General features: G+C 44.4%; 2 protein-coding genes across 2 annotated transcripts; one reads left to right on the forward strand and one right to left on the reverse strand.

Moving 5' to 3' along the window:
* The first annotated feature begins 124 nt into the window (after positions 1 to 124).
* Positions 125 to 6,059, forward strand: LOC127293394 (uncharacterized). Its single transcript, XM_051323004.2, has 13 exons — positions 125 to 630; positions 747 to 845; positions 949 to 1,050; positions 1,698 to 1,841; positions 1,997 to 2,091; positions 2,198 to 2,327; positions 2,396 to 2,500; positions 2,650 to 2,756; positions 2,844 to 2,895; positions 3,221 to 3,310; positions 3,389 to 3,473; positions 3,559 to 3,623; positions 5,850 to 6,059. The coding sequence occupies exons 1-13, from the start codon at positions 367 to 369 to the stop codon at positions 5,937 to 5,939; spliced, it is 1,428 nt and encodes a 475-aa protein (XP_051178964.1). The 5' UTR covers positions 125 to 366; the 3' UTR covers positions 5,940 to 6,059.
* Positions 6,060 to 6,621: 562 nt separating this feature from the next.
* On the reverse strand, positions 6,622 to 13,655 carry LOC127293392 (plasma membrane ATPase 1). The gene is made up of 21 exons (XM_051322994.2): positions 13,314 to 13,655; positions 12,342 to 12,461; positions 12,119 to 12,217; positions 11,876 to 12,013; positions 11,652 to 11,786; positions 11,380 to 11,559; positions 11,068 to 11,274; positions 10,857 to 10,976; positions 10,665 to 10,784; positions 10,462 to 10,584; positions 10,263 to 10,367; positions 10,041 to 10,185; positions 9,044 to 9,208; positions 8,735 to 8,973; positions 8,588 to 8,620; positions 8,288 to 8,369; positions 8,034 to 8,194; positions 7,674 to 7,859; positions 7,406 to 7,588; positions 7,126 to 7,304; positions 6,622 to 6,996 (listed from the first exon to the last, which is right to left on the reverse strand). The coding sequence occupies exons 1-21, from the start codon at positions 13,365 to 13,367 to the stop codon at positions 6,900 to 6,902; spliced, it is 2,871 nt and encodes a 956-aa protein (XP_051178954.1). The 5' UTR covers positions 13,368 to 13,655; the 3' UTR covers positions 6,622 to 6,899.
* Positions 13,656 to 14,689: the final 1,034 nt, after the last annotated feature.

The raw sequence follows: 14,689 nt of genomic DNA on the forward strand, positions 1-14,689 counted from the left end.
GTTTTCTACCACGCCGGTCACGTGCCGCCGGCGTCGGCATACGGCGGCCGCTGCGAGGCGCCTTGGCATGGGAAGAACCACAATCCACGAGCCGAGCCCAAAATCACTGACGCGCGGGCCGACGCAACGCAACAGACGCGCCGCCCACCCCGTGCTGTCTGTCTGACCGGCGAACCACCACGCGCGATGTGGACGTAGCCAACCCAGCGGTGGCACCACGGCAGGCACCACGCGGCCTCTCGACCCTTCCCACTCCCAAAGCTCCACACGCCCACGCGACGCCAACCCAGCTGAGCAGCCCACACCCAACCAGGACGCGAGTCACCGAGCACAGCACTGCCAAACGAGCTCGGCAGGCGGCGGCAGATGGCGGCGGAGGCGGCGGAAGCGGAGGTGAGGAGGGACATGTGGGGGCAGGAGTACCGGACGGCGTCGGCCGACTGCGCGGCGGCGCTGGACGACTACTACGCGCAGACCATGGCCTTCGGCCGCCACCGCGGCCGCGCCGTGCTCCGCGCCGCCGCCGCCGACCCGTCCTGCGCGCTCGCGTCCGCGCTCGCCGCGCACTTCGTCGCCCCGCGCGACCGCGCCAAGGCCGCCGCTTTCCTCGCCGCCGCCGCCGCCAGCCTCGTAAGCCCACCTCCTCGTCCGCTCGATCGATCTCCTCGGTTCTTTTTCCTCCTCCCAATCCCCCGTTGATTGACTCCCCTGCGCTGTGTGTTCCTTCGTTCTTCTGCTTCATCAAGGACAAAGGGACGGGGTACGAGAGGGCGGTGTTCCGGGCGCTCTCCGCGCTCGTCGGCGAGGAGAGAGACGTGGAGGTGTCAATCGAGCGGCACTTCGAGGTTGGAAACTGAAGCTCCCTGCTGTTGGATTCTGCTATCGCCCAAGAGGGCAAGAGAGTAGCAATTGACTGACGAGTAGCGTGCCCTGTATTGTGCGTGACAGTTGCTCAAGGAATTCCCCAGGGATCTCATGTCCCTCAAGAGGGCGCAGCTCATCTGCTTCTACGTGGGACGCCCGGATACGTCCCTCAAATTTGTCCAACAAGTAAGCTGAGTACAAGAGGTGTGGTTTCATGCCTATAATTTTCCCATGAACGGTGATGCTGTTTCTTTTGTTCATTGGGTGCACTTGTATTAAACAATTTTTAACAGTATCCAACAGCAGCTTTTTGGCGACAAATCAAATCAAGTAATCGCTTAGAATGCGCACGATTTTCTAACATCAGGATAGCGCAGTCAATGAAACTCAACGACAGTGTAACAGCATCTTACCATTTCCATTTGAAATCGTCTATTTGTGCCGATAGCTCGATGCACAAACTTCTTATATCAAAGCAGCTCCTCATATGAAAATACTACTGTACTAGGTACCTTTTCTTACTAATTCATGTTGCTCACTGCTGTTCATTGGGTTCACTTGTGTTACACAATTTAAACAAATATCCAACAACAACTTTGGATGGAAGCAATTGTTTCAAAGGAGTAGAATGCCTAGTTTTCTAACATTAGAGTATCTCAGTGAATGAAACCCAGCGATAACGTAATAGCATTTTACAAATTCATTCGAAATTATGGCTCTGCCTGTCGGTAACCCAATGCAGGAACTACTTCAGTCAATGCAGCTTCTCGTATGAAAATACTTCTGTCATATGTATTATGTCTTACTAATTCATTTATCTCATTACTGATCAGGTTTTGCCACAGAACCAAGATCAAAACTTTATATACGGCATGCTCGCTTTCCCTTTGCTAGAACTTGGAAGAATGGACGAAGCTGAGGTAGCTGCAAGGAAAGGCTTGGCTATAAACAAGAACGACTTCTGGTCACAGCATAATGTATGTGGATGATTTGTGATTTGGCTATATTTAGATTCAGTGATTACATATAGTTGCTGACTTGTCAGTATTATGAACCTTTCATACCTGGACACATGAGTATTCAGTAAACCAGTCAGTGGAGTCTAAGGTACATTCTCCATTCCATCTTGCAGATGTGCCATGTTTTCCAGCAGGAATGTCGCTTCAGAGAAGCTACTGAATTCATGGAATCATGTTCTCCATCATGGACAGCATGCTCATCATTTATGTATGCAGTTCCACACTTGATACCCTTTCTATGATTTCTTTGAAGATACCCTTTCTAATAATAAAAGACATGATTTCTTAGAGAATTATTTCCCTCTCCCTTGTAGGTTTACCCACAACTGGTGGCATGTGGCAGTCTGTTACTTGGAAGGTGAATCCCCTATTAGCAAAGTTCTGGAGGTATATGACCAAAACATCATGAAGGAACTCGATAGAAGTGATAGTGAGGCAGCAGAGGTATTATCGTTTGTCATTTTTCCTAGACATTGATGTCTCAGACGCTAAGTAATTTATCATGCTGTCAGGTCTATTTGAATGCTCTTGGTTTGCTACTTCGTTTATATGTACGCGGTGAGATAGGTCCAGCCAAGGAGAGGTTAAAAACATTGCTTGATGAGCTTAAGAATGAGGTACTATTTCAAATTGGAAACATTTTTTATATCCGTTAGAAGTTGTAGATTTTATTGGGATGCCTATACTGTGGAAGAGCATTTTACGCATATAAACTGAGCTATAAGAGATTCATTCTACTGACAGTTCCAGTTTGAACTTTGCTCAGTCCATTTGGCATGCGGAATGGCTCCTTGATTTACTTATATTATGGGCATTATCAACTATGAATGAAAGTAAAGCAGCAGAAAATCTGCTGGACTCGCTGAGAAAAAGGTCAGATATCTGAATGGTTCTCTTTTGTGAGAAACATAATACTCTCTTCTCATAAAGGTTCTCAATATTGGATTTTATTTCTTGCAGAGTCTCTTCGATGGAAGCAAAGAGACAGAAAGTGATGCACAAGGCAATTCAGGTGTGCTAAATTATTTTTCAAGGTCCAATGCTATTGGAGAGATACCAAATGTACAGTGTAATATCTAAGAAAACATTGACAGTACGAATTAGAAAAAGTAGTAGTATATTTTTCCAAACGTGGAGTGATCAGTTTTGGTTCCTGAATATCACTGGCAGAGTAATAGGCTCATTTGTGGTGACTTATATCGGATATGTTGCTTTCCTGTATCTCTTATTATTTTGGAATTTCCTTTACTTGCATGTGTGTCTATTGCATCATTTCACAAATTTTCACTGGGAAAGTTGATCGACTTTTCTAATGTTTGTTGCTTTCTTTGATACAGCTAGCAGATGCTGTTTCTAAATATGGAAAAGGAGAGCACAAGGCGGTGTTTGACATTTTGGGTCCAGACTTCGACGGGCTTAGCTATAAAGTAGGATCACTGAACCTAGTGTTTCCAAACAAGTAATTATGAATCTGCTCTTACTAAGCATAACAAATGTATACTTAGATGATTGGTGCATCAGATGAGCAAGTGGACGTCTTCAATGAAGTTTGGTACACTGTCCTAATAAATGCTGGAGAAGCTTCTACAGGTATTTGGTCTTCATTGCTTAATAAATTTAACTCATGTTTTATTGCCCTTTATGTGAGGAGCTAACACAAGTTGATATCACACAGCGATTGAAGTACTTGTCAAACAAATTAGCAAACGAGAGGGTGCACCTTTCTTGTGGCGCTTGCTGGTAGTGTGCTTCTACAACTGCACTGCTTTCCTTCTATTTTTACGTTGTATTCTCACCATTCTCTCTTAATTGACTTAGTAAACATTTGTAAACTGTCAACCAGAAGACAATATCTACTAACTCATCAGTTGCTACCCATACAAAAAATAACTCGGGATGCACCAAATGCATCAATTCTATACAAAGTATATGATGCCCAGCTTTAAATTAATAAAGCCACAAACAAGTTTACAGGATTACACACACGAACACAGCCTTCCACACCGGACCAGGGGCTAGCAAACTAACAACAGGACAGACGCAAGTTTAAGTTTAACCAGGCTACAACAAACACCAAAAGCACTTCAGCTGATCGAGGCCCGAGTTACAGGAGAGTAAGTCATGTTGAAGAGTTGCTTCATCATCCCGATCACCTCGTCCATTAGCTCCAGGGTCTTTACTTCCTGTGAGCGGTCGCCATTGCTGTAAAAGAAGGACAGTTTTAAACACACAATCAGCAGGTTGGTTTGGGAAAACCCCCTCTATAGAGAACTTATTTCGGATCCTCCAAAGAGCCCAACTCTGGGCAGTAAAAATAATCCAGATAAATTTTCTGGCTTTTCCCGAAAAAGAACTCAAAATCTGGAAAAACTGGGAAAAGGATGTTGGGTTCCACTGAACCTCAAGCATCAGGCGCACACCACTCTCAGAGAAATTTAGCAAGATGACATGAGAAGAACAGGTGATCAGCCGATTCCAGCAAACCACACAGCACACACAGGCCATTAGAGGGTCCATGTCTTTTAGCAAGTTGCTCATTAGTAGGGAGTCTATTTCTAGCCAGCTGCCAAGTAAAGATCTTGACCTTGAGGGGAATAGCGGCATCCCAAATATCTTTAGCGAACCGACAAGAATCACCGTGACACAGTTTCCGATACATCGAAGCGGTAGTAAACAGCCCCGAGGGTTCCAAGGCCCAAGACACTCTGTCAGGGTCGGAACCAGGGCGTAGTGTAAGGAGTTCACCCAGTAGGGTGTTCCAAAGATCGACCTCCTCTGGGCTGAAGGTGCGGCGAAATGGAATACACCATCTTCCCTCTCTCTGAAAGCCAGAGCCACCGACATCGAAGGGTTAGAGGAAGTCTCAAAGAGTCTAGGAAAATGATCACAAAACGGGGCAGTACCAGACCACCAATCTGACCAAAAAAGGATCCTATCCCTGCTTCCAAGCTGAAAACTTAGCACCCAGCTTAAAGAAATGCTTGATCTTATGAAGCTGGTGCCAAAAAGGAGATCCACCCGCTGGGGAGGCTCTAAAAAGGTTGTCCGCAGCCGGATACTTAGCTCAAATCAATTGTAGCCAAAGGTGGTTATCGCTAACATCGTTGAAAAGTCTCCAAATCCATTTGGTCATCAAGGCTATATTGAGAAACCGTGTGTTAATTATGCCAAGACCACCCAGGTCTTTAGGTCTACACACCTCAGGCCAATTGACCCAGTGGAATTTCCGTTTATCTCCCACTCCTTCCCAGAAAAAGCGTGCTAAGTGCTTGTCAAAACCAGCGTGGGTACCCTCCGCAAGCAGGAAAAGACCCATGGTAAAAGTAGGTAGGCTAGAGAGGGAGGCATTTGTAAGGGTTAATCTTGCTGCTGAGGACATTAGCCTTCCTTGCCAGGGATCAACTCTATGACCCACGACATTCACTAGTCCAGCCATGTCAGCAGGGGTCAGCTTGCTGTCAGAAATTGGGAAACCAAGGTAGGTCAAAGGGAAGGACCCAGTTTTACAATTAAGCATGTTAGCCACTCTGGCCTGTTCCTCCTGGGACCTCCCATCACAATGACTTCACTCTTTAGTAAGTTAATCTTAAGTCCAGACAGTAACCCAAAGCATAATACGAGAAACTTCACATTAATGATACTGTAGTATAAGTCCTGTCTTAAGTGACTTTCACCACCAATTCTATGAAAATAGGTTGACTCGCGTAAAAATAATTATACATTTATAAAGATTTATAACCTTTCCAGTAATAACATAAAATTGAGGTAGTTGATCCTATTAGTTTCTCACTCATACTGGCACATTCACGGATGCAGCTACCTCCATAGTTAACAGCTCTATGCTCAACAGGTTCACTTAAGTTCTGATAGACAGAGGACACTCCTTAGACGCACCTACTATTTCTATGTATTCCAGTTCCAGTAACTCTGAAACTATGAAGTGGATGTTTCTTTTGTGTTTTGCAGGAGAAAGCATACTCGGTGGAGGGCAGAGGTGTAGATGCTTCGGTGGCTTCCGAAAAGGCAAATGCTCTACAAGCTACTTATTTCCATTAGCATAGATTTCCAACTTGCTTGTGAAAGTTCATATGTACTTGTTGATATATGGTAATACACGTGTGCTGTTATGCAAGAAGAAAGTTTACTTAATAAATGATAATAACATTTCCCAAAAAAGGAGATAAGAATACCAAGTTAGCTTCTGAAAGCTTGGGCCTGCCGGTACCAGTGGGATCAGTGTGCATTGTCGGAAATCGATTTTCTGATCACACAGCTACGGCTTCACTTTTCTTAGATGATACTAGTAAGTAGTAACGGCCCTGCTGGGTCTCATGCCTTCGCAGAACAGAAATAAATTTGGATGTTTGTGCCTGCTGTGCGTAAAGTAGGACACCGGTAGAGTGGTCAGGCAAACTGGTCCTGAGATGGCTATTACCGATGCTGTAGCGGGTGATGCTCGATCAATATGTAGATCAAGCGTTGAGGAGGCGGACTGCTGCTGGCAGAGCAGATTGGGTGCAACCAGGTGTATACTATCGACACAGGGATAGCCAGCAAGTCTGCTGGATATCCGAACCTCTCGTATTTGCACCTTTCTTCATGCTTCGCGTAATTACTTCCTCCAGCAGGGAGATCCTGAACTACTCTCAAACTCACATTTTGTTTCCAATTACACGTGCATCAGATTTGAAAATTGTAGTCATTCTGAACCTTACCTGAACCGCAATGAATCAGTGACTGAGAGCAACTGAGGACCCATTTATTCCTATATTCCAAGAGAAGTCCACGAGGTACTGATGTTCGTACCATGCTTGAGTGGAACAAAATTCAAATTTTCCTCATGCCTTGGTTCATCCTGCGAATTCAGTCTCTGCCCTACCTCTAATAGCGGATTGATAGCACATGAACCCCCTTTGATTTATATAACTATATATACATTAACCACCTACCTAAGGACAGTGTTATTCCTATGCATCAACTATCAAGGATATACTCTCTTAAGGATAACTAAATCGATCACACAGTGTAAGATTGCTGAATGGTGTCAATGTCCAGTCCCTTCAGCTTCACAACCGACTCTACGTGCCCCTTGAGTGTGTGAAGCTCCCTGAGCCTGCCATGTACCATCAGTAAGTACATAGTTAGATTCATATCATCGTCGCGAAACATGGCAGATCATGGAAAACACCATATTCAGGGTTGTGTCCAAGTGCCTATTGAGGATTTTTTTTTTCCTGTATACCTTGCGATTTCAGCTCTCCGTTTTGCCTCTTCGGCCATCTGATTCAGCTCGTTGTAGCCTGCCTTCTCGGGGAACAGCTTGGCATCTGGTGGCTGCAACCCATGGAGTGTCCTCTGTGCATGTGCCCACTTGAGCTCCCTTTCTTCCTTACCGAAGTGCTTCTTCCTTGTAAATGCGACCTATAAAAAAAGAAACATCTGTCAGAAATGCATGGAATATAGTGTGCACTTGTAGTCATAGGAAGAAAATATTGGGGAAAAAATATGGTGTGTAATATTACTCTTTGGTCAATGACAAGATCCCATGCTTTCCCGCTCAGAGCATATCGAGTGAGGAACTTGAGGATATCGAGTGGGAAGTAAAAGACAAGGTTGTAGAGCCACACAATACCAGCCCAGCCCCATCCAATGCCTTTGATTGAAGTGAATCCCCAATCAGCATATACAGCTATTAGTGTAGCTATCTGCGTTTCAAAAAGGCAGACTTAATTACTGGAGATTGAGTTACATATACATGTAGTGCAACAGGGTGAGATCTTGAGAGAATACCAGCTGTGCAACCAAGAAAGCGAAGACCAGTAGAAAGCCAGGGCGTTCGAGAAATGACCAGCTTCGCGACCTTGTGACAAAGATAAGAGCTTGGCTGATGGTGCTGACTTGAAGATATACAGCAGAGGCAAGCATTTGGAAGTCATCTTGAGCTGTCTTCTCCAAGCTTTTGACATGAAAGATCCTCTGAAAAGAACATTGAACAGCAAGTGTCAATACAGGTCTGAGGATCAGATCACAAAATTATTGATCCTAATAGTTGAGAGCTTCATAAGACAATTCATATGAAGAGGTTAATTCTCTAAAGTTAACGTTTTTTGACAAAACAAATTTGAATTTGGTCACTTTGGTACTCCTTACAGGGAAAAAGTTGGTCTTATAGGCAGCCCAGAAGAAAATGACAGTCATCATTGCCAAGTATCCACCAAGCACCACCCCAGTTGTGAAGATTTCAGCCAACTTCCAGCTGTCTGGTAGTGGAGATGGTTTTACTCGATCCTTGGATATGGTCATTATGGTACCTGTCAATGCCACAGAATGGAAATGGTGATAATATTTTTCTACTCTGGTATTGTGAGGCATATGAGAAATGGAAGGAAAATAAAGTAATGTACCATCATTCAGAATTGCTATGATCAGGACCATAAATGGGGGGAAGTCAAACTCCCATATGAGGGCAAGTAGCATAAACCCAAGCTGTTAGAATAAAAAAGGAATCAGATACATAAATGTATGAAAATATCAAATAGCGGAACATCAGCGTTAACAGGAAAAGAAGTTCATTAAATGAATAGTTATAACTGCCTGCAAAATAATCACAAAACACCTAAGAAAATCATCAACTATGTAAACAGAGCATGATGCAATGCACTTGGCCACACTTTAAGTTATAGTAAAGAGTAGAGCAAACATACCACAATACGTATTGTAATTGAAACAGCATATATCTGCAAACATGAAGGTCGATCAGAATATCGGCTATGTAACACAAGCATAAGTGAAGAACTCTTCAAAATAAATGAGCGAAAAAGATCGCATCCAGTAGATTCAATCTGACATACGGTGTAGTTCTTCATCCGCTGGAAAATTGCTCGACTAGTAAGGACAGCACTTATGATGACACTTAGACCAGGTTCTGTGAGTACGATATCAGATGCACTCCTTGCAGCATCTGTCGCATCAGCAACTGCTATACCAATATCAGCTTTCTTTAGAGCTGGTGCATCATTTACACCATCACCAGTCATTCCACATATGTGCTTCCGTGCTTGCAGGCGTTTCACGATCTCATATTTGTGCTCTGAGAAAATAACAAATGTTACCATTATATTATTTTTATTCATTTAAATCTAATTAATTACAACAAATACCTGGGAATACACCAGCAAAACCATCAGCTTTCTCAATTAGATCATCAACTGGTAAATCAGCAATTAACTCATCCTTGTTCTGCCCCAACAAAGCAGATGAAGGGTACATGTTTGTACCCATTCCTAGACGACGTCCTGTTTCCTTCCCAATCGCTAGCTGGTCACCTATTAAAAACATCCACATAATCAGATGTACCAACAAATTTATTGAAAATTGAGATTATAAAACAAAACATGATATGATTCCAGTACATCATGTGCTGAGGTTAGTGTTCCAACTCTACTTATGAGTTATGGCGCATCCCTTTTAATGGATATTTACAGCACAAATAATAAAACAGATCTTGATTTCAGTAAATAAAGTAAGATTAAAAAAAGAACTAAAAACATCAGATAGATATTTCATTGGTTGCCCTTGTACGAAGGTTCTGGAAACTGGAATCAGCTCATGTTTTATTTGGCTAAAATTTGAAGACAACAAAAAATTCAAGAATTGCTGTTTGGAGCTTTTCTATGACAACAACTGCCAGACTGCTAGTCATTGAATTTAATCAGAGAAACAACAAACAATAACGAACAAATTTGAATGATGCAGTTCTGGCATCTCAGAGGAAATGGAATCCACTGTAGAACAAAATGGCAGCAGCCTTGGCAGTCCAAGAATCCAAACACTACTCTGTAGTCTTCCCCATCATGGCGACGATTGTTCCAAGATTCCGAGCAAAGACAGAGGAACAGTAGATGATTCCATTTTCTCATGATAAAATTTAAGTTTTCATTTAAGGTTCATCAAGTCCATGTATTCGTTGTTCGGATTCTCTAATTGCAACACATCATGCATAACAAATGGACACTGATTAAAGTCTCATCACCACAAAAACATAACCCCAACAGAATGATTCATTTTTGTCCTTTTTATCAGAAACAGATCAACATCCAAGACATGGTGCTCATAAAAATTAGAATTATTAATAAAGAAAACATAGTGGTAGTATACCTGTGATCATCTTCACATTTACACCAAGGTTAAGTGCCCTTTGAATTGTTTCCGCACTATCGTGCCTTGGTGGATCAAAGAGTGGCAAGAGAGCAACAAAATGCCATGGACTACCTGGACTCTCTTTCCTCCCATCCGGCACGTCCTACAAGGAAGAAAGGGATGACCACTTGCGAGATTCGGCTGCACAATGAAGGGAAGTATCCTGAGAACTCAGCTCACCTGATATGCTATACCAAGTGATCGAAGTCCACGTTCTGCGAACTTGTCAATTACAGAATGCACTTTTCGCTCGATCTCTGACTTGTTATGGGCAAGGTTGAGAATCTGCATGTTAATTTGTGTTATCACTAATATCATTATGCAAATGAAACATTCGGGTAAGGCTTTTTAAAGCTATTTGCACTAAAAAAAAGACTACCTGCTCTGGTGCACCCTTGCTAACACGGTACATCTTTCCATCACCATCAATGTATGTCAATGCAGTTCTTTTGTCAGTAGGGTTGAATGGCAGGAAATGAACCTCTTCGATACCAGCACGAGCCTGTGGGAATTATTGCCAGATGTTCATTTTAGCAAATAAACATTACAGGTGTACGTCTCATATTCAACATATCAACATACCTCTTTTGGATCACCTAGCATCCCAACTATTGCCGTATCAATAGCATCTTGATTTTCTATCCGGGATGCTCTAGCAGCCATCAGAATTACTTGGTCCTGAGTCACTCCTTTTTCAAAAACCTGGACCAAGATAGTATGTAAGAGCTTTGAGGTTAGATGTGAGATCACAATAAAACGAGTGTTCAAGTTCACCTCGATTAGGTTCTTGTCAACACTGAGCTTATTTAAAGTCAGGGTTCCAGTTTTATCACTGCAAAGAACATCCATGCCAGCCATCTCTTCAATTGCAGTCATTCTCTTTGTTATAGCTCCCTGCAGGAACGAAACAAAGGAATTAATTGTATAGTGCAAAAGTTTGGGTCTGGTCACAAACGGTTGACACTGTCCCTAAAATGATGTAAACCTGTTGAGACAAGCGATGGGACCCAATTGCCATGGTGACCGATAAGACTGTGGGCATCGCTATGGGAATGCCTCCAATGAGAAGCACCAAAAGGTTGTCGATCCCAGGACGGTATGCCCTGTGTTGAATTGGGTACATGACAATGATCTCAATAAGCATTCCCACAGCAATTGAGCAAATACAAAAGTTCCCGATGGCTGTCAGGACCTGCATCAGTTGCATAATGAACACATCAGTTCTCTAGTAATGATTTCAAAGTTCAAACTGATAACAGCGCTAGATATATAAATATGTAAAGCTTCTCGATCTTGCCTGTTGGAAATGGCCAACTTGGTTGGTGGAGTCAACAAGGTGGGCAGCCTTTCCAAAGAAAGTGTGCACACCGGTTGCTATGACAACAGCCTCAATCTCGCCCTGCTTGACTGTTGAACCAGAGTAGATGCCATCACCAGGACCTTTGGTGGCTGGCAGTGATTCTCCAGTCAGGGCAGACTATAAATAAGAGATCAAATAGTCAGTTGAGGCAACCTAAAAATCTTAAAGGAAAGCTGTAGGTGACCTGAATGCTAATAACAGAAAAGAACCTGATCAATCTTCAGAGGATCTCCGTCTAGGAGGCGGGCATCTGCAGGAATGATATCTCCAAGTTTGATACTGATGATGTCCCCAGGCACAAGGATGGCTGCCTCCTCCTCGGTCCACCGACCATCACGGAGAACCTACCCAGCAGTATTACAGTTCTACAATTCAAATGGACTCCAAAAAGGGGATACATGCAGGTACAAGGAAAAATAAAGTGAATTTGGACCTTGGCTTTTGGTGCAAGACGGGCCATAAGTGCGGCAGCAGCATTGCCGGCATTGTTTTCCTCAATAAAACTGATAGTAGAGTTTATAAGTAGCAGCGTGATGATACCGACAAAGTCCTGCCAATCTGGTGGCTTCCCCTGATGAAGGACACATCTCACATATTGATAAAAGAGCAGGACATACACTTAACTCCTCACCAAACAAAACAGGAGCACACATTTGTGATATGTGTTAGGTCTTACCCCTCCATTCGCCAATGCAATGGCCATGATTGCTGCAGCCTCCATGACCCATGACAGTGGATTCCACATGAAACCCAAGAACTTGAGGAACTTGCTCTCCTGCAGCCATCAAGACTCTCAACTTAACAAAGCCATAACATCAATGAAATGAATATTATTGTTCCACAAAGACCAGGAAGCAACAAAATCTTCCCGGCAAATAAATGGGCCAAATGAACCTGACCTCCTTCTCCTCGAGCTTGTTCGGACCAAAGATTTGCAGGCGCTGCTGCGCCTGCTCGGAAGTGAGCCCCTCATGGCTGCATCGCAGGTTCTCAAACACTTCATCTATTGGGATGTGCTCCTGAATTTTTTTCGCAACAATTGCATTTAATAATCTAAAAAAGTTCTATCAAACATGAAAACAATATGACAAGAAACCTGCAAATCTGAAACATGCAAGTATGATGCAGCCTACTTCAAGACTAGAACCGAGAAGCCAAAACAGAAAAAAGTTGCAATTTATGAAAGAACCATAAGTACATATTTGTAGTCAATTGATCTATATTGAACAGAAAATACGTGAGAAGATTAAAGAAAGAAATCAATATTATGTGTGCAGCAAAAGTAAAATGGGTCCGTGTCTGTGATCTGTCTATTTCTCGGCGGAGACGTGCATTAAGGTGTTGGGTTTTCATCCAACTGCTGTACGAAAAATTAAAAGGCATGGCAGTTATAATTGGGAGTTCTTAGAATTCATTAAACTTTGGTGAGTCCTGAAGAAAGCAAAAATATATAGGTTAACATTTTAACCTAGACTAAAATTGTGCAGTGAACTGTTTCTGAAATTGAGCAAAGAACACGAATCACTAAAGTAGGGAAAGAATTCGCATCCCCAGGATGTCACCAAGAGTTGTGGGATTCACAAACAAAGGAACTGACGCGTATTTTACCGCTGATCAGAACAGAGCAAGAGCTAGCAGCCTAGCACTAGCAGACCAATTCCGCCACCCTGCGGCGCGAAAACCCAGTAAACCCCATCCCCGTTCCGATTTCAGCCACGAGAACTCCAGGAATCATGGAAAGTTAGAAACGTCTGTAAATCCATCCACATCCAAGAACCGAGAGCACGGGGCAGCCTTCTTCCAGGAACTACGCTAGAAAACCCAAAATACTACCCCAAGAGCAGCAGGACGTGTAATAATTTAATTGTTACCAGGTCGACGGCCTCCTTGAGGACGGCGTCGAGGTTGCCCTCCTTGTCGGCCATGGAGCTAGGTAGGCGGTGCAGTCCCCTGGATCCTCCCCCAACTACTCTCTAGATCCTACTCCGTCCTTCTACTTCTTTCGGATTTATTTATACATGCGAAATATATGGGTCTTTGTTTTTGTGCGAGTGAGCAACTGATGAATCATCCGATTCTGAAGTGGATAGGCAGGGAGGTGGTGGGGCTGTGGGAGGAGGCACTGGCTTTCAACGTGTCGCTCGGGAGAAGAGGAGAAGGGCATAGAAGGTGGAAGAAATCACGAAACCAACACGGAAATGGAAGGAGCGAGAGAAAACAGGGGAAACGAAGACGGTTGGTAAACGTAAGAGCAGCCTAAAAGAGCAACGTTTATAATGGTTTCAAGTGCACAAAATCGGACTCCACAAACTGCAGCTGAAGCAAACGTCGAAGGAACCACTGACGTATTAAGCTAGACATCGCTCTAGGACGAGAAGACATCTTCGGGTGAAAGATAGCCCAGCGCCACCTCTCCCCCCTTCCTTCGGTCTTCCTCCTCCTTGTTGCCGCCGGCGCGCGAGGGCAAAGCTCGTGGTGCTCTGTGCATCGGCAGGCTACCCTTTCACGTCGCGCACGGAGGAGGCACGGAATCGACGACGGAGATCGCCGACCGGTAGCGGGGCTGGTCGTAGATCGGCGTGGTGGTGTCCTGGGCGGAATCCGAGGCGGCGGCCTCGGCCGGTGGTTCTGCGGCGCGTCACGCCTGGCTGCCCTAGCAAGGGCTGTGGCGGTTGGGTGATGCTTCGGCGATGCGACCGTCGGCGGGGTTGTCCCGACGACTAGGGATCCGATGTCTACGGCGGCGTGGTCGTGCCTAGTGGTGATTGGTGGTCCGGTGTGCCTCTCCCTCCCGGCTGCTCACGGTGGTGGCCTACTTCGGGGTTGGGGGTGGTGGAGGACGACTCATCGACGAGTCTATGGTCGGTGGCGGCCTCCTCTTCTGCCGATGAGGTCGACCGGTGGGTGGTGGCATGGGGGCCGGCCGATCTGCCTAATAAAGGTGGCTGTCCTAGGGTTCTTCTTTTGCGAAGATAGTGACCTTCCTGAGGCCGGTCCTTCTTCATCTGACCGGAGTGATGAGTTTCGGAAGGCTCGGCCGACGAATATAACAATGCACCTTATGTCTGGAGTTTGCTGGATCGGGTGGTATTCGATCATGCGCATCATGCTTTTATTCTGACTGTTTGGTTTCGGAGAGAGCGACGAAAGCTCTGATCTGTGTTGCCATGAGATGACATTCTGGTCCATGGTAAAATTAGAGGTGGAGAATATCATGAAGCCCGGATTGAAAGACTAGCAATGGAGG

The sequence above is a fragment of the Lolium perenne genome, chromosome 4 (assembly GCF_019359855.2).
Source record: "Lolium perenne isolate Kyuss_39 chromosome 4, Kyuss_2.0, whole genome shotgun sequence".
Taxonomy (NCBI): domain Eukaryota; kingdom Viridiplantae; phylum Streptophyta; class Magnoliopsida; order Poales; family Poaceae; genus Lolium; species Lolium perenne.